General features: G+C 40.3%; 2 protein-coding genes across 3 annotated transcripts in view; one reads left to right on the top strand and one right to left on the bottom strand.

Annotated features, from left to right (window-relative positions):
- The window catches only part of LOC1279446 (TNF receptor-associated factor 4), a 30,153-nt gene extending 18,147 nt beyond the window's left edge, over positions 1-12,006 (bottom strand). Inside the window, exons 1-2 of the mRNA XM_061654542.1 lie at positions 11,808-12,006; positions 10,853-10,919 (exon numbers count right to left, since the gene is read on the bottom strand). Coding sequence (XP_061510526.1) covers positions 10,853-10,919; positions 11,808-11,872 — 132 coding nt within the window. The 5' untranslated portion in view covers positions 11,873-12,006. The remainder of the gene's footprint in view (positions 1-10,852; positions 10,920-11,807) is intronic.
- Positions 12,007-12,206: 200 nt separating this feature from the next.
- LOC3292107 (cytochrome b5 domain-containing protein 1) lies at positions 12,207-16,198 on the top strand. 2 transcript variants are annotated; one of them, XM_061654544.1, is made up of 3 exons: positions 12,207-12,608; positions 15,435-15,782; positions 15,864-16,198. In XM_061654544.1, exons 1-3 carry the CDS (start codon positions 12,507-12,509, stop codon positions 16,155-16,157), a joined length of 744 nt encoding a protein of 247 aa, XP_061510528.1. In that variant the 5' UTR covers positions 12,207-12,506; the 3' UTR covers positions 16,158-16,198. The 2 variants fall into 2 exon arrangements, with proteins under 2 accessions (XP_061510528.1, XP_553911.3); XM_553911.3 differs by lacking the exon at positions 12,207-12,608 and adding an exon at positions 14,219-15,338.
- The last annotated feature ends 7,510 nt before the right edge of the window (positions 16,199-23,708 follow it).

The raw sequence follows: 23,708 nt of genomic DNA, 5'->3' as shown, positions 1-23,708 counted from the left end.
TTGTCGAGAATTTTGGAAGGAATGCGGAATTTAAATGTGATTTCATTGATTTTGACCATAATGTTAGATTTCCGGTAGATCATTAAATTAAACCACAGAAATTATTACATCTGCTTGTTTCACTTCATTCTGGAGCAATGATCCACTGACAGAATACAGATGTACAAGTTTAGTAAGGAAAAGAGTGTATTATTTAAGCACGTTTTAAACTCATGAAGCAGTTGGCAGTTGCTGGCTGCAAATGATAAAAACGGTTAGAGTTTTTCATAGCGTGACCGTTATTGGGGGCTCTGCGAATATCTACAAAATTTACTGTTCAGCTCAGGAGCCACCTGCTCTTATATGTCTACCAGCGGGAACGTTTAACCATCTGCAAAGTATTGGGGATACACTCGTTTACGAGTCGCTAGCACCTGCTCTTACTAACTAGCTCAGCATTACTTCCTTTAGCATGATGAAACGATCCCAAACGTTGGAGACTGCTATCTGCTTCGACATGATCAATCAGTTTCATCACTGTGAATAGTTTTACGTTTTATCAAACTCAAATATTACGATGATTGTATGTATAACACTTTCAGTGCCAGTTTTCATTTTTAGGTATGAAAATTAATTTTAAAAAATCATGGCATTATACTTAATTTATTATCTGCCTTTCATGGGACTTTGTTTTTAAATAATTCTGTTAATCCTTGTATTATTTAATTCACTGAATAACTTTTCAAGTTGATACATATTCAAATAACCATTATCTCTTGTATGGCATTTGCCTTAGAAATTACATTGTATGGACCAGCTAACATTAGGCTTTCTGTATCATATTTACATGTTGAAAGGCTGCCATTAATTATAATTGTCATTCTTCTCGATTATTCAAACATAATCTCAATTTCTAGAAATATTTTTCAATATCACTATATTTTACAAGTGTATTTTTGGAAAATCATCTAATCTATTCAAAAACTCGCATTAACAACACGAATATTGAATAGTTTAAACATTTGAACAATGATGGTCCCTACTAAAATTCTTGTTAAGGTTTTGAGCTGCTGCCGATCTCCTCAAATGATCTTGCATATTTACTAAATCGCTTTCCAACAACGTCCCTATGCTCGAGCGGTATGCTACAATTCTGTCCGGCATGATCAATTCCCGCTCAAAATGGGTCTATTTGAATTTCACGGACATCAAGATATTCAAAATACATCTGCTCGCGTATGCGTTTGGGTAAAAAAGAGGGATCTATTAATCACCTTGGCTTGATTAGTGTGAGTCTATCGAACGGGTGCCTCATCAAATGAAGTTTTAAGTCGTGTAGGCATATGTAGAAAAAATGATGGGAACAGTGCAAGATGCGCAAAGAGCTATCTAAGTAATATTAGAAGAAGAGCTTATGGTAGAGGTAATGAATAGGTAACTCGATTTTTAAACAAGCTCTAGGAATATATCAATTGTAAGGATTGCTTAGCTGTACTTTTAACTTTTGCAAAATGTTTTGAAAGCTGTTTCATTAATGCAGAAATTCGTTAAATTCCTGAACGTAATACAACTGAACTCATTACTGTTACTAGATGAGTGCGGTTAAAATTTCGTTCGCATATTGTACGATCTTTTCAATTTAACGATTTCATACATTCGTGATTTACGTTTTGCATACCAGTAAGTATTTCATTCGCAAACAATTGCTCCTAATTACTCTAGGTCGAGTGTATAGTAAGACATCCATATTTCCTTCGCACCAGATCAAACAAAGTGAGTCGAATTTCCCCGCCTCGCTCGAAACATAGCCTAATAACCTTCGGGAGCGTGATTCCTTGGTTTATTAGACCAAAACAAGGGAGCAGAACCTCACTGGACTGGACTGGGGCAAATATTTTCTCATGAATTGGTGTTGAAGATGATGAGACGGTAAAATGAAAAGAACCTCAGTCGTAAAAGGTGACTGTGAAGAGAAGGGCGAAGCACTCTCAGCATAAACTAATTTGATTTTCCTTAGCACGAACAGGAACGACACATGCATATTCCAGCGTACGGATCATCGCTGTGGTTAGTATTCACGCGAGCCCGAAAAACTAGAAAAGCTAAATGATGATAATAATCAATAATTAACGATTCGGTATGCAACTTTTTGAAACGATCTGCCGATCCGAACTCGGTGAACTGTGGTTCTTGTTTCTCCGATTACTCCCCCGGTTCTGGGGAATGACGGACGATTTGTTTGATTATTGGTATTTCTTTTCTTCGTTTGTGTGTTATGCTTCGTGCCGGGATGATCCATCCATCCCCGCGCGAAGAGATCATTTCCTTACATTGTTCTGCCGGAGCAGTACGTGTTTGAGACTGGAGCAAAGGATTTCACCAATTGGCTGTAAACTGTAGGAAGATGATCTTTCCGTCGTGAGACAGCAATTTCTCATTTCAATCTGCGGAATTCGTCCCAGGGTCTAAGGTTCCCATCGGCGGCCGCGTCAGCTGGACAGAACGTCCGCATTCTTCGCGACGAATAATTGACCGAATAGTTTACCGGAGCTTACGTATGGTAGGAAGTGCGCAGGGTTCGGTCTCATTAAGCTCACCGTTTTTGCGCAATGGTGTGGTCGTGGTTTTGCCGAAAAATTACCTTCAAACCCGTCCCATCGACACGGTCAACGGAAGTAAATTATTTTGGGGCGAAGAATAAGAATGCGTGCCCTGCTCGACCTGCTCGACATGGGACGAGACGAGTGAAAGTGTGTAGCATTTGAGCTTCCGACCAGACATTCAGCTGGGAAGCATGAACGTCTACGTTCACGCCAAGGCCTTCGCCAATGTCGACCGCGTAGTTGTTGGGATAGTGTTCGTTTTGCTTCTTCTGCTTTTAGTAAATTTCTTTTCAAGCATTCCCTTTGCACCAGTGCCACGCATTCGGCTAAATTCTGTTAGTGTAACTACCAATCGCCGAGCACCGGGAATCGTTGCAAAAAAGAAACTGAACAAAAAAAACCTGTACCCATGCACAACGGCCAACAGTGGAAACCGGAAAGGTAAGATGATTACAAGCAGAACTAGCTTTCTTTCCTGTCACTGGACGACATATGCATGCCATAGCGCTTGGAAACCCAGCGAAGGCTTAACGATGCAACGAAGTGTTCGTTGCTACAGTCGGTCAGTGGACTTTTGGGTTGAAGAACCCCATCGATTTGCGCTAAACGAAATTAGTCAGGCTCAAGTAAATTATATAATACGGCAAAGGTTTGTTCATTAAAAAAAGATCCATATCAACGGAAGTAATATAATATCCAATCAATCACTTAACAAATACCAATAAACAAATATCCAGAATATCCATTATTCTTATTTATGTGAAGTATTTTTGCGATTCTTTTCAATTAAAATGCTCTTACAGCACTTTTTATAATGTTTTAAAATTTACAAACACCAATACTGTAAGAAATGTAGCTGCAGAAACCTTCCCCTGTTTATTGTGTGTGGCTATAAACAGATCAATTTACAGGCAAACATTAATTCTTGCATAACAAAGCATTACTTAGAATCTGGTAAAGCTAGTGTGTCTAACGTTGGATCATTTGTCACAAGCTGACGAAACGAAGGTGGGCATCCTACACTTGGAATTCTATACATACAGCATAGAACAGCTTCAATAGACTAAACCTCTCGACAACTTACCGTTGTGTGTGATTATTCTCCATGTTCAATAGGCCTCATGACATTCAGCCTCACAAATGTTGAATATTAATTATCTCACATTAGATGGTACTGTTTGAATCGTGTAAAAGGGGTTCACCGAACCATACCAGTGCATTCGTTTGTAGGATTAATACAGTTCAAATTCAGAGGTCATTGCTCGACCATACTGATGCTTGTGAAGAGAATTCTGTGGAACCCGTTGACCGTGCTCTTTGACACAGAACCGTGTAGAATGGGATTACATAAGAAAGATCAGAGGCAAGCTTTTATATGTTGAGCTTGGTAATGCCAACGGTTTGCTTTCACTCAATATTGAGTTTCTTGTACATATGATCGCTAAAAATCATGATTGTTGTAATTCGATAATGAGCAAACTGAATTTTAAATCTAAAATTTTGTTAACAACTTGAAACACTTCAATAACCATTTTAAACAAGGTACACTTGCACCGTGTATTGCTCAACGCATTAAAAGCATCAAAGGTCGAAAGCATTTTTCAAAACATTCCTATCTGTCAAAGGAGCTGAAGCAGATGTTGTCCTCGCCACGTTCAATAGATTCATTCTATTTTCGATCCCAACGACGACCCGATCCTTGCTTGGCACTTTGATTTAGGTCGTGTTCGCTCCTTTTGCTCCTTCCATTACGCTTCCTCCATGCCTGCAGCAGCAGTGCACTTTAGGCGCTTGTGTGCAATCTGATCAGCCAAACCAGATCACCGAAAGGAAGATGTGCTTCGTACAGGGCATAACAAAACATACGCACATGCGCACATAGAACACAGGGCAAGGATTTTCAACAGGAAACCACACTCGATGCAGGGGTATGGATAACATCTGCCCTGTTTGGAACATGATCGTATTTTATAGAGTTTCTTTTCTGTTGTGTTTGGATTTAATTCTTTGCCCTTCCTTTGGGTGCTCCATTCGTGGTGGGCTGCTTTTCTGAAATCTGTTTGAAAGGACGGACATTCCAGCATCTTGATGCTCTACTCACATCCTGTCAATGTGTAAAACGTGCCAGAGGATTTTACGATCGTTGTATTTTTTTTCTTCTCCATTTTGTCGCACTTTCCATTATGACGAACCGACAAAATTGTAATTCGATCGGAAGAAAATCAGTCCTTTGGGTACCGTGCACCGATTCAAGTTTACTTCCTCTTTCCGTGACCACACTCTTTTTGCGGAAGTAATAATGCATCGGAATAATCAAAGAAATAAATTTCAACATCAAGCTGCATTGGCAGCGTCGTTGGCTGTTGAATGAAGCTGTTCTCGGAAGTTGGAAGCAGTTGAACGTTTTGATTTCCTGCACACTTATTTCGTTTCAAAAGTCAATGGTAAATTTAAATAAATTTGCAATATTGGCTCCAGGCGTATGATCTATTCGCAAAACTTCCCTTTGCAGATAATGAATTGTAAACATTTAATCTTTTTAATCTCCTAAGTCATACAAATAACTCGTTTACGATTATTTGCTTGTTTGTTTAGCCAATTGAAACCATCAAAATGAAAGATTAAACCTTCAAACTCTTTCGTGGAACAACTAATCACTCTTGAACGTGATTATTCTTATCCTACTAAAGCTTTGCCGATATCCATTCATAGATTATTCTTCGCTTTTCGTGCTAACGAAGGTTGGGTACAGTGGTGCAAAAATTCAACATTATTTTAACAATCAGCATCGAGGACAAACCACATATGCTGTCCAGATTTCGACCCTTTTCACGAAGGAAGTGTGAAATAGCACATCGTTTGCATTGCCCTCCTGGCATGATCCTCCCACCCAACAGTGTAAGCTGCATTGCTGTGTGTATGATGTCGTTGGTTGGTTGAATGGCTGCGTCAGTTGTTGTACGGTAAAACTTTCCCGATTTTCCATACCACATGTTCAACACGTTTGTTGAGCCACCCTACACTGCGCTCCACGCCAGATCCGTATGCTGGATAACAATTAAGGGATTTTTTTAAGTTCGTTCGACCTACTCCATACGGCGCAGCAGGGCGTGTGCATTAGCTAGGAAGCTCAAGCTGCTCCTACTAGACGTTTATGCTGGTACGTACTTCAAATCGGCCTTTTCAACAATCTGTTGGTCTTTCCCTGCAATTCATTTGGAATGACTGTTTGAATGAACGAGCCGCTTGAGTTATTAAAACTTTGGAACATTCAACCATTACAATCTTCTCACAACTTCGTTCGGGAAAAGCCAACTTTTCGTTAGCGCCACCACGTGCTGATCGTATGAAGATCGTAAAATCTAGAATTCCCGTGTTGGACGATGTCATTTTTGCTTAGAAACCAATAAAACTCCCAATACCGAACGCTGTTTAAGGAAACGATTAAATTTTATTGCCCGATCTCCTCTCACAGTTGAAGTATAAAATTTGTTTTATTCGTCGGACTGCACATGGCACCTTGAACGAGACACATCACCCTCGTTAAGTTAATATTGAACAACGGTTGCATCTTTTGAGTGTTGCGTGAGCGATGAAATTCTCGCTGCATCATTTCTTACAATTAGACCATATTCATCGATTGATGCACCAACGTTGTAGAGAATCCCCGATGGCAAACGAGATCGTAAAACTCATTAGCTGGAATTAATTTTACAGCGAAAGGAAATTTATTGTTCATTCAAGTCATTTTACGTATATTATTGAAAGTGTCAATTAAAGCCGTTCTCATAATATATGTTTAGTATATGATACTTGAATGAACATACATTCGATATTTAATTAAAGTTGCAAAAATGTGACAAAATTAATTAATCCTAAATTTGTTTCAGAAAATAAGTCGAACAGTCGAATTTAGAATGCATTGTATTAAAATTTCAATGTTCTTTCTCATTTTAAAGGTTTCAATGAATTTCAGAAAAATACGAAAATATTTTCACTCGCTGACCCAACCCGCATGACAATACGTGAAAAATTTGAATATCGTCATGTGCTTTCAAATCTCGTTGGCATTCGTTGCGCAGGATACAAAGGATACGCGTACTTTGCAGCTGTTGTTTCTCATTGAACCATATCTGTTCTGTTGATTGCGTTTCTGCGCTAACGCTCAAACCCACCTGCAGGATTGCTACTCAGGGTAGCATGCGCAGTGTGTGATCTGTAAACGAGCGTGCCGAATAGTTGGGTTCCCCCTTTCAAAGCGTACTCTCTCTCTCTCTTACTCGATCACCATAGACCACGAAGTTACGCCTCAAGTGCTTCCGGGAGTGCCGGAAGAGTGTGTCACCCCCGTAATTTGGATTGCACCAACGTCAGCCCCTTACTTGGTTTGACTTTGACAGGAGCGGGGCTCGCTCAACTGAAATGCTCGGTACGGTTCCCCTGCCGAGACTTATGACCATATGTTCACCGGCCCACGAGAATATTTGTCGCTCGTCGACGGATACAAACAACCAAATGTCCTTTGATGAAAAAGTAGGGGTCTACTAATACTTTCCGCACGCGTGTCGGAAATCAACAGGGTGTTGTTTCCGGTCTGCGTTTCCTAGAACGAGTGATTATACCCTACTGTCACAGTGTTGTAGGGTTTTTGTTGTTGTTGTAATGTTTGATATGCCAACCCCCTAGATTGTAGCCGACGCTTGTATTTTGCACGGTGAAATATTCTGCGCGAAGGCATTTATCATCACATTCCCTAATTTTACCTTTTATTGGAGGGGCAACCCTCCTACAGCGCAAATTGAAACCATCCAAGACCCTAAATGTGCGGCTTCATGCCAATCGTGTACCCCATTGGCATGCACGGTGAAATTACATTCTGCTACTCAAAGAACCGAACCATGTGCTAGAAGCTTCCCTGCTGCAACTTCTACCGATGGTTGAGTGTAGTTGTTGATGGATATTGACGTCTGGTATGAAGTGCAAAACTGAAGCTTTGAATTGGTGCTGTTGTGCGAGATTTTGTTGCACAGCAAAATCTATAGGCGTTTGGAATAATCGAAGCGTAATATTACGAGCCAGTTGTAGCATATCCACCAGACCGCATAAAATGAGCCATTAAGCGGGTTTCTCGAAAGGTGATAGGAAATGCAATAAAGTACATCCATAGAGCAACACAAGCAAAGACGTACTGCTCTTTATCGCTAACCGCAAAGGGTTCGTGAACTCCAAGCTGCATGAACATAATTATACTTTTTACTACCACAACTGCATTCGTTGGACGAATGCGAACCCGACGATGCAGCGAGCTCAAGAACATTTTCTCCCCTGTTATCGTACTAAATGGAAGGGAACGGAAGAAACTAAGAATGCTAGTTATAATCAGACAAAATCAGGCAAGCAAAAATACAACAAAGCATTGCTCAACTGTGACGAAACGTGCAATATGCTGCAATAGTGCAGTAAGCATTTTGCCTTAAGTTACAGTCCAATAAGTTCAGTTTACACTCAATGCTTTAGTCTCTAAAATGCCAGTTAAATTTTGAGTGCTATGTACAAACAGGTGTTTATGTTGCATTATAGTTTAGTTGACAATTCTATATGCCTAAATCTGTACAACAAAAAAACTGTTCCTATTGCATAATTTCTCTGGGTTTTTAACCTTTTGATGTGACTTCAAGCTGTAGGCAATATTCCTATTTCCGGCCATCCGGCCAGAACCCAGAAATTGAACGACATAGCATCGTTCTTCAACTAATGAGTTTAACAGAAGCGTAACCGACAAACTTCTTAGCTATCGCATCATAGCTCTGGTTTAAAAGGTTTGTATTTTATTTAGAGACCCAATTTAAACAAATCGTTTGGAAAAGTACTTGAGGCACTCTTATGTTAAACGCGGTACAAAACGTTTGAACCCTAATTTTGCTATAGGAGTCTACATCCGGTAGAGCACGTGTTTCGTCCCTGTACGTTTGAAAAGAAAATTATTCTTTTGCTGCATTTGAGTTTTCATGGTTTAATAAATTGAATTTTGATTTCTGTGTTATTTAGCTACGACTACCAAAATATTATTTCATATATGAATTATATTAACTATGAGCATCGTACGCTTGGTCCATTTGAAACTCGCACATTCTTCTCTGAACCCACAAACGCATACGAACCGCATCTTGGGCACGTGCATCTCCTAAACCGTTTATGCAGCGTTTACTTAGGTTTAATGCTTCCAATGTAACTTAATACTATTGTTTGGCTTACAATTCCCTAGCGGTAGAGTGGGTATGTCACCCTCCTAGCTAGTTTGATTTTAAATGGGTTCAATCCATAAATCACTACAACGATTCTTACCCTTGGGTAATTGCACCATTAGAATCAACCGAAAGCTTGTTTGCTTTTCGTAAAGGTTGTGTTGCATTTGACATAGCTTTGTAACTGTTCATCAACCAAATGCGTCATTCGATCTGTACCACTTGCACGGAGAGGAAACGAACGAGGACAAGTATTTTTTGGCAGAGTTCCTTTGATTTAAATCTAATTGTTGTATTTACACCGAATATACTGTTCATTTCATTGCTCGACGTGTGTAGAGTTTGAGCTGCGGTTCTGAAACCGCTTTCTAAATACCGTCTTAATTTCTAAACTCGTTTCAAAAATACCATAACAATCTTTGAAGAGAAAATCATCACCACATTCTTTATTTAAATGTCTTCTGCCCGTAAGCGATTGTAGATATAAGGGCATGAAAGTTAATTTTTCTTTTCATTAGAGTGATTCAAATCAACCATCGGATGCTCAGCTCAGATAGCCACGTAGCAGCGAGTACCTTCAAGCGAGACACCTTCCTCAAGTTCTTGTAGACAAAAAAAAAACGCCACATTTTGAAACACAGATCCTAAGTCTTGACCGTCGGCCGCCCGGAAGCGCCCGGACTGCTCGCGTAGGAGGTTTTAATAATGTAAGCTATTTAAATTAAATGTAAAAATGGTCGCCAAGCTGGAAGGCGCGATTGATGGCGCGCGGGGGCGTAGAAACGAATAACGTTCCCACACACTGCGAAAGAATGTTCGACTTACTTTTAAAAAAAGCAGGAAAACAACGTTTCCTTCAAAAGTTTTCCAAAAATAACTTTAACAAAATGATACACCGTTTTGACACAACAATGGCACTATGAGGTGTTTTGATTTGATAAATTGAAGCAAATTTGAACTTTGCTTAGCTTTAGCGCACAATCTCTGTGTGGCAATGTAATGCTGCTAGCTGATCGCACGTAGGCATATTCTTGGTATAATCCTACGCACGATCCCAAATGCAAAGTTTCCCGCCACAGTCTGGGGAGGCGACCAACACACACAACAAAAAAAAACCGTGGGAAATATTTTGGATAGGAATTTCCATTGTCGTCCAAACGGGGCTGGTGCTGCTGTTGCTGCTAAATTTGTGGTCGGACGCCACGGTGCCCAGACCGCAAACGTTGTTGTTTTGCCTGTAGAAGTAATGCTGCTCCCATCAGTCAACAGCTTTTTTAGTGTAATGTCTTTATGTTCACATGTCACCGTTCCGTGACGTATATCTCAGTACCCTTTGTTTTGAGTGTTTAAGATTCTCGTAGAACGTCGATGTTACATATAGGGGCCGAGGGTGAGCATACACAGCCAAGCTGCTGTGCATAAATTAGATGCCACAACAAAAAAGCACTGCACTAAAATCAAAACTCGGTGTGCCTGTGCCTGGCCGTGTGGTAATATCTTTCACCCTCAGTCCGTAGCCCCAATGTTTGCAAAACAGCTGCTTCCTCTTTTGGAGTCTTTGTCAGAGTCAGTGGTGGTCGGAGGGCTGTTATTTTGTCCAGCAGCACCGATGGTTGCATTTGACTGGCTTCGGGTGCCGTCTTCCGGCATGCTGTAATTAACTCAATTTGACCTTGTTGAGCTTTTATGGGGCCCTGGGGAGCAGGGAGCTAGGAGCTTTTAGCTTGTGGACGACACAGGAAGTACTTTCGAAATCCTATATTTCCTCTCCATCGTAAAATATTGCAAACCAATCAGAACACGCACAAAGCTCTGCTTTCCGCCTTCATCCCGCATACGGCTAGCTGTCCCAAAGCTTTCCTTTGTGGGGTTAAATTTCCTAAAAGTAATGGCCCGCGGGAGGTGCATGATCTTCTTATAAGCCGCTTCTAACCCTTCAAGCTTGTCTGTTTCACTCAAGCCGTTTCGAGTCGTTTCACTTTTGGGACCCCGCAATAAAACGGTACGAATATGAAATCAACTTACCGTGGCGTAGTCCTTCTGCGATGTCACCATATTTGGTACCGGCTGGCTCACGATTAAATTATTCTCTCTGCTCGCGGTGGACAGGACCGCGTAGGTGGACAAACAGCATTGCGAGACGTTCGTTTCCCGGGCGTTTGATGTGCCAAAAGGTTGTGCCAGTTCATGACGATCAGTTTCGGATCAGCGAACGCGGGACCGCAGGAAAGAAGATGAATGGAAATCCATTATTATACTTTTTTTTTATATGTATATATTGTTTGGGTTAGCTTGAGTGTGAGATGCTCTGTGGCTCTGCGGAATATGGAATATTTATTCTTTTTTTGCGTGCTCGATCAGCCCGCTTCGCCTTAACGATCGCCCACCCGAACTGCCATGTATGATGCAAAGGCACAAAATTATCTAGGCATTTATCAACGCACCAAACTGTGCTGTTGCTACGAATGGGTGTAGGATTGTGGTAGGAATCGAACCCGATCGATTGTAGAATAGTGTGAACTAGTTTAGTAGCTGCTATACCTGTTTCAACCATCACTAAAATACCATTCCAAATTGAGAGCACGCGTTAGAACGAACCTGTTAACTAGTGTACATTCCTTTAACTCCTACGTGATGACTATAGTGATGATGTTGCCTTAATTGTCAAGCAGCCAAATTAAGGCCATGGCGCAGCTCTACACAAAAGCTATTTTTCAACAGCGAAAATATGCAAATGCAAACGACTTGCATATTTAAATCTCCCTAATGAACATTGTGACATGCAGGGTCCATATTTTCGATTAAAATTGTGTCACGAAGCAATCTCAAATAGTTTTTTTTATCGTTGTGGGAGTTTGTGGTTTATTATGGGTTCATCACGAATGCAACAAATATTAGGAACAAATCGAAATAAAAATTTAGGAAATGGCTCATCTGTAACACAACCACCATACTTCAATCAACTTTGCGTTAAATTTACCTCATAATCTGTATCAATTCCGAGCGGATCCGCGCCGTATTGGACATGTCTTCGAGTGCTGACATTTTCACCCTTATCGCACTGTTCTACACACAAGTAAAGCACACCTTACGACATACACACACACACACCCACTAACTCGCAACTAACACACTAACACACAAAGTCCAGCACTAAGTGCAGCTCCCGATGCGATTGGCACAGGTTGAACCCAATATCCCAATAGCGAATGACCGAAATTTCACCATCAGCAGCGCCACCGTGACTGCACAACAGGCGATCGCGAAGAATAGTAAACAACTGATGATTGTGGCATTGCAGCAGGCGGTGCACACGGGCCAAGTAATACGGTTGTTTTGTTGATGCAACCGAGAGAGCGGGTTCATGGGTTCATGTTCCTGCACGCAGCGTACCACACCGACACCACGACAGCTGCAGCGCTGGTTTGCTTGCGGCCGTGTCTCTCGGTGTGCGATTACCGTTGCAGAAAAGTTGCAGCCAGTGCCAGAGCCACCGATCTGCAAGACAACAAGTTGCCGTTGGTTGGTTGCGTTGGTTGCCACCAAGTGCAGTGCAGATTGTACATAAGCAGTTGTGTCGCCTCTGCGCGAGTCTCCCCGCGTGTGCACCGTGGAAGGTGTGTTGCACTAGGGACACAGGTGCGGTCAAAATGAAGCCCGCACAAGAGTGGAAAGGAATATGCTTGGAATGCTTAGTAAAAGTGACTTTTGTACCATAAAATATTCACAATCCACAAACACTATCAGTGAAACGTTTTTGGAATCGATGCACTACATCAAGGTGTGTGAAACGGTGCCATTTCCATGGCGAGCGCTGCATGTGCAATGTTTTGATCGTCACTGTAAAACCGTACATTGTGGTTATGCGTATGCATTTGTCGCCGATGGGTACCTGCTCTGTCCCGATTCCCTAGACTCGTTCCTGAGACAATGTCCATCCAATCCAACCATCCATCCATCCATCCCATCCGTGGATCGTCGTACGCGCATCATCTTCCACACGCACCACCACCACCACAGTAATAATAATTCCCATGTCAAGCGTTATTATACTGTATTTATACTCTTTCTTCGCTAATTACTAGCCGGTTGGTGTACCTGCTCTCGACTGCACTGCGCTCAGTGTATGTGGTGCCCTTTTTTCCTGCAATGCTGTGCCACCTTTCGCAGTGTATGTACTTACGGCACACGTTCTGTTCTTTGTGTCAACTGCGTTACATTAAAACCAGTTGCTCTGCCAATGTACAGCTCAAAGCTTCCATAAAAAAATCTCCTGCATTGGTGGTTTATAAACAGTGCGACACACTTTAGCCCACAATATCCACTCTATTTGATCAATCGTTTGATCTACGGCCAATCCCTCTCCTCGCTAGGGCGCCTTATAACCGTTCAGCGTATTACATGCAACCCCTTTTTTTATTAAATGATACGTTCTCACTGTCCCACTGTGTTGGCCACTTTTTGTACCGGGAGGGAGAGGAGAGGAAGCGGATCTTTCGGGTTAGTTCAATTCGGGTTAAGACGCTAATTCTCTGCGCAAAGCACAGCCGTAAGCAAACAGCGAACCCATCCCACCGCACCAAATCCAACGAAACAATAGATTTCGTGCGAAAAGCATTAAAAATAAACAACGAACTTCCTATATGGACGTTGGCACGTGATATGAAATCCCAAACGGCTCTGTACGGAAATACCCTTTGCCCACAAAATCAAGCGGCGCATCCGCTTCTGTTCGTTTCCCACGGAATTTACAGGCCGTTTAATTATTTTCCAAAAAATAAGTTTTGTTTTACTTTAAGTTTGTGTTGGTTCGAGTGTAGCAGAAAAAAGAAGTAAACAGTTTCAATTTGGTAAATAAGTTTACTGTAGTGCATGAGTTAAATGTTACACGATCGTACAGATGGAATGCTTGCTAGGCTGTCCGGGATAACCTGTACACCATTGGTCGGGAACGGTTGCCGGCTGTAGATTAGCCAAAACGACATGCTAATGAACCGAGCGGAAAAGGAAATGTGCATACATGTGTTGCTGGAACCTAGCAGAAATTCTTGTTTTACTATGCAAGTATCGTTTCATTCATAGAGTCGGAGTTGCTTTCGAAATTGATATGGATGTAAGTAGAATTATCTTCCATCTTGGGCGCGTGCAATTGTTACCTGCGCATGATTCCAATGTATGTTAATGGTTGTTAGATACAACGAATCAAATAACGGTAAGAACGGAAGCCTGCACATTTTTCCATTGTGTTGATGAGTTCAAACAATAAAAAATAAGTTGGAAAAACAGATCAAGAGATAGTCTCTACGAATGTTCTCGAACAGTGATCCATAAATATTAGTTTTAATATAGAATTTAAAATTTGAAACTATCCGTGCTTGCTATCATTGTTTAACAAATTAACACACAACACCACCATTTCAATTAATCATTTAGTATGTCATCAATAAAACAATCGCACTATCAATCAACGCAATCGTGACGGGTTTGATCGTGCTAGAATATATTTTCAATCCAATTTACATATCACAAGCATCATTTGTAGCTTTTCATCTGTCCGAATCATGGCGTAGAATGTGGAACAAAATGCTCTGCACCCCGCTTGGCATACGCTCGTACGGAAGCATGAGGTGCGCCCTTCTTACGATGATGGTGGCATACTGATGAAACTTTAACCCTTACTTCCTTTCGGGCCGTGTTGTTCTTTGCGCTTGTGTTCTGCTCTCTTCCGTTCCGTGTGGTGACTACCCGCATAACTTTAACTTCAACTTACTTGCTTGGCCCACCAACGTGCATGGCACGTGTAAATTATGTTCCCCATCGGAACCATATGCAAACAGACTACTTACTGGTCGAGTTAGATTGGGGGGGAGGAAGACGTGCTGGAGGAAGTGTGATAGAAAAGTGGGATAGAGAGAGAAAGGGCGAAGATGGTATTAAATTTTATTTTTGAGCTGATTGATTACTTCGCTGGTCACCGGATATTTCTGGTCCAATGGCTATGCGTGTAGATACACGCATTCCATTTTTGGCCCGCGTTGCCCCCACGTTCCAATGGGGGACCATTGCAGAGCGACCCGGAGGTCTAGTGTTAATTTTGACACTCTCTTCCAGTTCACTCCGAACTCCATCTTTCCTTTCGGACCCCGTGCACTATGATCGAGGCGTACAAAATAGACTGTAGCCACATGATTGATCTCTACGCTTGTGTCATCGTGTGGTGCGCAAACAAAGCGCTTCTAGGCAGATGTTTTCATAATCTTCATGGATAGATATCGATCGAAGCAACCAATGCCGGACGGTGACGGGTTGGAGATGTATTTTGCTAATTTTACTGAAAAGTTATATGAAGAAAATGGAATCGAAATTACAACCACCCCTCAAATACTTTCTTCGCGATGAAGTCGTCATCCATAATGAAGAGACCAGCGCGTGGGTTATCGTCCACGGAACGGTTATCGATATAACGTCACTGTTTGCAGCAGCCGAACGAAAAACGTCGCTACAGAAGAAGGTTCTTTGTTTGATGATGATTTAGGTTTCAGAGGTGTTCAGAAGTGTCTAACTTATATGTATTTACAAATTGTATTATTTTTTCGCCCTCCCTTAGACACTACAATGGCTGTTGGCGCTTGCGGGGCAAGATTTAAGCTCGTTCTTCCATAACAACGAGCTTACTCCCATCGAGCGTACCAACCGCAACGGAGAACGGGTTCCAATCTTCGTGCCCTGTTTGGAGCGTAATCCTGCCACCCAGCTCTACTGGTACCGTGATCCGGCTCTGGTCATTGGACGCATAACATTCCACCCATGCCCGGTGAAAATTATCAACACATTGACATTCCACGAGACGGAAATGATCGTTTGTTACGAAGATACGATCGGCGACGTGCGGGAAAAGTACTTGCGCTACAACGACAACGCCTGCCGCTACGAATGGCGCAAAGATCTCTCCATGGTACGTGTGCCCCGCCGTCCCCAGTATCCAATGCAGCCGATGTAGGATATCTCACGAATCGTTTTACATGTCTTTGCTTAGGGATCCGAGACCGGACTGCTGCGGATGGATAAAACGCTTACTGAAAATGGGTATCAGGTCAATCTGCGCAGTCCGATACCGGTAATTTGGATATTTTACATTCTACCTCCGGGAACGATAGACACAACGAATGGCACGCACTCTTGCTCCGGAACATCGTGCAACACGGTGAACGGGCCCCAGGCGGAGGAAAGCCAAAATGCCAGCGCATCTCCAGATGGAAAACAAAGTATAAACGCGACCACAAAGACAAATTGTACGGCTCTGGATATCCACGAGTGTGCGAAAAACTGAACAAATTACAATATAATAGAAATTCTTGAAATTTTTCCGAAGACCTGCTTTTCACCGTTTCACCGCCATCAGAGGCAGACAACCTTCACCAATTGCAGTAAGTAGTTCAAATGGAAGTGGCGTTGGCGTTGTTTTGGCTCCCCATCTCGGGCTACGGTGTTTGTTTCCTACCCTTTGCTTTCTGTTACTGTTTAACTTTTCTGTTCTCATCGTCAACTTTACCAGTCGGTCAACGGTTGGAATGTCTAACTTTTCTCGTTTCCACCCATTTCTTGCACCTTAATATGCGACTTCAGCTGCCTCTGCGCTAAACAACGGTAGTACCTCGGAAGTTCGTGGTTGGTTTCTTACTTTCCTACTGCTTTGTTTACTATTTCTATCTTGTACAATCTCACCTCAATTTGTGTTCAAGCGCTAGCATCTGAGATCTGAGGTATGTGTGATTCAGTAGTCATCATCATTGCAAATGTCACTGTTTGAAGCTATTTTGAAATGAAAGTAATTTGTTGGATAATTTCCTAGCAATGTTTTAGATTACGGTGTGATAGTTTTTTTTTTAATGATAATACATTGCTAGGAATGTTAAAGCATATTACCATTAGAAGTCAAGCAATGAGGAAACAATAGAAGGAAAAAAGTGGAGTAGTTCAAATATAGTTTATCCTTGCTTATTGATTATTATAATCATTTTCACAATTTGTTTTGACTTCATTTTTCAAAAGTGTGTAAAGTAAATCTATTATGCATTATACGATTACATGTCATCTTTAACAATGGAAATAATTATTTCGCTAATTGGACAGACACGGTTATCAAGTAATAGTAAGCTTATTAAGTCTTATCAGCCTTTATTTTTAGTACCTTTTCTTATTAAAAAAAAATATGTCAATTATATTTGAAACCATTTTCACACATCCTCCCAACAGCCACACGCCAGACTTGATAAAACAATCATCAACAGATGATAAGCGTAGGATTTCATACCGATTCTTGCACTCTCTTCCACCATCGGCATAGTGCATGACCAATCATTTCTTCAAATTGCCTGTCACGCGTGGGTCTAAATTAGCACGTTAAACTACACCCATCGCTGAGCCCTCTGTCCTAGCACCCGTATGCTTTCATCTTCCAAGTGTTGTTCAGCATCCGTCCCGGTCGAATCTACCGACCAAATTCAACCGACAAACTGTGTGCACCTTTCAGCATCCTTCATTAAACACGCAGGCCGGCTGCCCGATCGGCGCCAGGTGCTTTCGGTCGAATCGATTTCTTTGAAGGTTTTCTCGCATGTGTACACCACCAGTACGACATTCCGGTTCGGAGGTTGTGCTCGTCGCACCCACTCGCGCCGTACCGAAGATAAATCGGCCGAAGCGTGTCTGCCAGCAACAAACGGTGTCGAACGGCTGGAAAGCAGCATGCGACTTCAGTACGAACAATCTTGAAAACAAAACACATATACACCCAGCCTCAAAACGCAGGCACCACACAGGGGCCTGATGGTGAAACTTATCCTGCTGACGCGCTCTGGTCGGCTGTAAGCATACATCCTTTGAAACGAAACATCTGCCGCACTTGGTCGGCAAGGTCGGAAACGGCTATGCCAACTGTACCAGGTATTCAGAGTTTAACCCATGAGGCTTGTCGTTTTCGGTGAACCCGGATTTACATGCGCAAATTTGTATTACATTAGCTTTTATGTTTTGTGCTTTTGAATCGTCCTTTTTTTTTGTTTTTAATGAAGCAAAAAAAAACAATGCAATTAAAAAGTAAAAGTTTACATTTTATTGAACTACCACTATCCTATTGCACTAACTTATCTTGATGAATTTATTAATAAATTAAGACCAATAATATCGTACGCTACATTCTAAAAAAAACAATCAACAGCTACAAACATTTATCTTACAGTGTTATGTTTATGGTACGAGATTAACGCACAGGCGCAGGAAACATCCACGAAAAAATCCTCCAAAAGATTTAGGCCACACTAAGGAGCTGGCGAAGTGGCAGCGGAAAAGGGAATGCACCAAATCATCGCTAAAGATCTCTTACACACGGAACGCACAAGCGTGTGCCGCATTCAAAAGACCCATGTCGGTATAAAAATCGGCACGCGACAGCTGCAAGTTTTTCTCTCCATTTTCCACCGTGTTTCATCCTTTTGTGCTTATTTTCTTTCCGGCCAGCAGCACCAGGGAATAGTGCTGCAACACAACACACTAGATAGATCCTGGCCGAAGCAAGCAATGGAATGATCCTCTTTCTCTCCACACACGCTCCGAGGACGCTCCGCTTCCTCACCAGCATCCTTCCATCGTGACGCTCTGCCACTTTCGGCTAGACGTGTGGTGGCTGCCGTTGAAATGGCTCCGATGGGCAGATGAGCTGCCGTTGGTGCCTCCCGGTTTTATCCAGCGCGATCCTTTAATTTACGGCGTCGACCACCGGCGACAACCGCGATAGCTTGCTTGGCTTTGTTGGAGCCTTTTTTGTACAACGTGTTGTTGTTCGTTTGATGTTTATCGTTGGGCTAACTCAATCATTAGCTAACCGATTTCGATGCTCTTCCTGATGTCCTGCCTGCATACAGCCGAGCAGCAGCGTAGTTTGAACACATTTTTTATTTATTTTATTTGAGGAGATGGGATTTTTGTTTTGTTTTTAGAGACTACAAGGAATGTTTCACATCTGCAGATGAAATGAGTTTATTTTTAATCTATTGTCCTTTTTTCTTCTCCAATTGTATTGGTTTAGGATGGAAAATAGATAACAACGACATGTGTGTGTGCAAGCGACGATAAATTTATGTTTTGTTTTCAGAATTCGATGATGTCGTATAATATGATTAGTATGACATTTGTTTCAAATCATTCATTATTTTTAAGATTGTTAAATGTGGTTATAACTTTTAATGCTGGGTATTGAATGGGAAAACTGCATCAAGTTTATTTTCAAACTTTAGATTTTGTTTGTTCGACCGTTGTAAAGGCGCCCGAATACATTTCAGCTAATGCAATAGGCTTACAAGCTACAAATATTGGGTGTAAAATGATTTTGCAATAATACCAATCACTATATGATAATGATAGTTAAAAATTATAATACAGTGAAATTAATGTAATTTAATACAACTTATTATTTTTTCTCTTTACCACATCTGAGTTTTCAGTATTTCAGTTCTGTAATAAATTTCTTATAGCTATGGTACACAAGTAACTATGACATAAGTATTTCAATAGAATGAATTTAATTTGCTGCACATAATTATTTGTCCTTTTTTCCATATTGAACTCTTTGAACAATATTGGACAGTAAGGATGATACACATTTAGAATAACTTCTCATTTGAATTTCAAATAATCGTCGTTATTTGTGCAAATATGTCCTATAGCGTCGACCACTGTGTAAAAAAAACATCGCACCATTTGTCGACCAGTACGGCACCCATTGTTACAGTGCATTGCATAGATTTAAGACTTTTAGTTCTTTGCAATGTATGATGAAGGTACTTGATAAGGTAAGTGTAACAATTGTTGTGCTATCGATAAAAAAACAATATAAGGAAAATAATCTGACTATTGACGGTTTCATATCTATGTTAATTCAGAATTCAATAGTTGAAGGCTTTTTAGTTTGCATGCTTTTTAGTTGAACATTGATTGACTGACAGTTCAATTAAAATGCAAGCGTTTGTATGGAAAACTCGGTTTTTGAAAAATTTACAAAAATCTAATGGTTTGCCGAGAAAATTGCCTATTTTTTTCTTGTATGAAAAAACGTGCCAACTAAAAATCACATTTTTAATTATTTTGCAGGGAATCGAAGTTCAGCCAGTGAATTCGGACTGTATTCGTATAATTTATCGTGTTTCCTTATTTTCTGAAAAGTTTCACAATTTTTCAGAAATCAATAAATCAAATAATAACAATTTTTATTATCACTGCCAAAAATCAATCTCTCCTTATCGATGAGCAAAAAAAAACCACCCATAATTTAATTTCAATTAACAGGAATTCCCCGATATACGCAATACTCGATATACGCGGTTTCGATGTGCTCGTTTTTTTTATATTTGACAGTTCTTTGAGTAAATTGTACTGACTTGACACATAATATGTCAAATGCAAAATATATTCTCTTTTTGTCGAATATTTCGAATAGCCCTATTATAGTATAGAATATCAAAACATCCAAAAAAAAGGTACAAAATTGTAATCTTTAGCCACAAATAGAGCAAATAACTAATTTGGTGGCTAAAATCAACCACTTCAAACTAAATTATTCGTAAATTAGCTATAATTTGCCTTAAAGCCTCGAAATTTGACATACGCTAATATTCGAGAAACGCTTTTGTCATTCTAAACCTTTTTAATATTTTGAATATTAAATTTTAATCATTTTAAACATCTAGTTATCAAATTTTTTAATTGTAAATTGTTTAAAAATATTCAACTTAGTGTCAAAACTAGCACTGAACTAGCACAACAATTGATATATAGAAAACGGTTTTGGAAAACGGCTATAACTTTTATTAAAAGTGTTGAATTTGCAAATTTAAAAGCAATAATGTAGCTAGGATATCTGTATATGTACTTCGTATTTGTTTATCAATTTTATTTCAGTAGTTTCGTCACAATTCTTCTTTCCATAATTAGTGCACCTACCCGAACAAAATTGCTTGATTTGTTTGATTTAGTTTAGTTTGATATTGTCAAACATAATTAATTACAAATACAAATAAATACATAAATTTGTACATTTGTAAATTCATAAATACAAATTTGTTTAAGATGCCTGTATAAAAATAACGAAAACAATTTAAACCTAATCGTTGCTTAACAGTTTGCTTTTAGGATGTTACATCTATTTGCCTGTTTATGTTTAAGAAATTGCATGTATCCTAATAGTACTGTTGATACATTCATTTAAGGTTAAATTCTTACTAGTAAAACCACGCGTCTATCTCTACTAGTAGTAGTAGTAGAGATGTTTATTGTGAATATAAAGAAAAAAAAATACATATAGAATCGAACGTTCTTTAACATTGGGTACGCAATGTGCTCTCCTCAATAATCGGGAATTTTTATAGCATAGCTGAGTAGAATATATGTTGTTTGCTGATTTTAAATCTGAGTGTATGGGAAAAGTGCAAAAAAAAAACCCATGCAATTTTAGACTTAACCTAAACACATATATATCTAACCTATATCTTAACCTACATTTGCTAGACCTAATCCTTAACTAGATAGAGAAGAGGAGAGCTTTGTACAGAAAATTATAAACTCATATTTTATGCTTAGATACGTTGTTCAACTAGTTGATTAATTATGCTAATTGTTATCTCTACTTCTTTTGCGACAGTGTGAGCCTACATTGTTTATATTGCTTTTGCCTGTATTTTTTGTATGATATTTGAGATAGAGGCGCAATGCTCAGCTGGTTGGGGTAAAATTAGTACGAAGTGCATGTTTTTATTTTAATAAACTGTGCAAATTACTTTGCTGAATGAAGCAATTTTTTACGAATATGTTATTTTTCACTTATTTGCAAAACAATTAGGTTTTAATATTCTGTATTACCTTAAGTGCACCCACCATCATCGTCATTAGCACAGCAATACAGTGTACAGCGATGTAACAGGGTAGCAGGAACAAGCTTCAATTACGCGGTATAACCGGTCAACATTCAGCCCCATCGTCAACCACCCCTCTTCTTCGTGCGATTGCGCTTACCAACCGACCCCAGCTCGTCGTAAGTCGTAAAGTCTTGTAAATGTACGCGTACGTACATACTCGTACTACACTCGCGACATCGCTCATGACAAAAAAATCATATGATACCGTGAAAGATGGCTCTGGCCTTCTCACAGGGGTTGATCCACCAAGGCTCACGCAATACGTAAAACAAAAAGTTGAATGGAAAATTTATATAGTTGTATCATAATCATGCAAAGTTTTTAATGTATTTCTTTCGCCAGTAATAATCAAATGAAGCTCTAAAAAATCGATATGCAATAAAAACTATTAATTAATATAAACTATACGAAGTATCATCGTGTTGATAAACGTGTACATTTTTCAAAGAAAACCATTCATTTTTATAAAAAATCTAATAAATACATTCATTTCATACATTTTCCATCCAGATCCGTTTATGTTATTAATGGATTGATTTATTTTAGCACAGAACGACTATTGTCATGTATTATATACAATCATTAATAACTACATCTATCACTCACCACTCATTATGTGAAATTTATTAGGTTGCTTTGAAAGTAAGCAACAAGTGATTCAGCGAATGATGAATAGACCAAAAAATAGAGAGTGGATGATCAACCATAATAAACATGAACCTGTCGAATAATTTAAAGTAAGAATGACCGTGAAAACTGGAATCTTCAGGACACCTCCATACGTACCTTGTTGTGCTGTTAGCATCCGAAAGAAACAGTTCGACAAAGAGTAATGTGACACACACAAAAAGAGATAAATCTATGCTTCTTATCAAAAACGAACGAATGTCCGGGAGACTTTTCCTGTAGCTTCAGGTGCTGCTGCCACTGCTGCTGCTGCTCTTGCATCTCCGAGATGGTTTCAATAATAAATAAGGTGCCTATCTTTTGTTTCCTAGGTACTATATTTTCGAGTCTACTGAAAACAAAACGATAACGAGCTCGTCCTAACTGCCCTACTGCACGTCCTACAGACGAGTACGAGCGAATGAGCCCAGAGGATCAGACCATAGAAAAGTGTCCGGAACAATATGCCTTCCGGTAAATGACGAACGGAGATGATCCGTGGCTGAGGTGGCCGAGATTTGAGCATATACATCATTGCCTCTGCCATCGTCACCATCGTCGGCTGGCGTGTGGGTGTGAAGAAAATTTTCATTCATTAACCACACAGCACAGAGCCCAGAGAGTTTTGTCGTTTTTAACAACAAAAGTATCAAGGATGCCCTCCAAAAGATGGATTCCACTGAAAGAAGGCATGTGACCTACTATTATTTGCATACCATTTGAAGAGCAATTCGGATCGGGACTCTTGTCGCACCTAACCTTTCATCGATAAAATCGGCTCGAGCCCTTCGCATCTTGTCGATAAAAGTTAGTTTAATTAATGGACATGGCGTGTAGCGCCGATCGTGAACTTCATGATAAGCCCCCGCTAACCTGAGCTAATAGCGAGCTAGATAACGAAGTTGATAACTTGGTGATAGCCAGAATCTTGGCCCATTGCGATAGCCACGGCCGTTTGTTTTTGGCCATATGCCGCCAGCGGGTAGGTGACGCCATGCATTGCCCTCCCGCTCCTCCCGTAACAACGTCGCTAACTATACGCAAATAAAAAGTAATCCTGGTCGATGTCATCCGATCGCTGCCAGCACATTTGCTGCCATCCGGTGCCGGTATGCAGAAACGTATGAGTATGATTATTGATTTCGGGGAACCATTTGCTTCGTTTTGCAACAACGCGTTCAATTTGCCTAACCATCGGGATTGTAAATGTTGGGCGAACTACATGATACACTCATTTCGAAATACAT

This window comes from Anopheles gambiae, chromosome 3, assembly GCF_943734735.2.
Source record: "Anopheles gambiae chromosome 3, idAnoGambNW_F1_1, whole genome shotgun sequence".
NCBI lineage: Eukaryota > Metazoa > Arthropoda > Insecta > Diptera > Culicidae > Anopheles > Anopheles gambiae.
This window is presented reverse-complemented; position numbering and strand designations above follow the sequence as displayed.

What these genes read in the sequence shown, in the direction of transcription:
- LOC3292107 (XM_553911.3), top strand. Translation starts at nt 15,171, where the DNA reads ATGAAGAAAATGGAATCGAAATTACAACCACCCCTCAAATACTTTCTT. An exon ending in AAACGTCGCTACAGAAGAAG is followed by an intron (nt 15,339 to 15,434) that starts GTTCTTTGTTTG and finishes GCCCTCCCTTAG; the next exon opens with ACACTACAATGGCTGTTGGC. An exon ending in GGCGCAAAGATCTCTCCATG is followed by an intron (nt 15,783 to 15,863) that starts GTACGTGTGCCC and finishes GTCTTTGCTTAG; the next exon opens with GGATCCGAGACCGGACTGCT.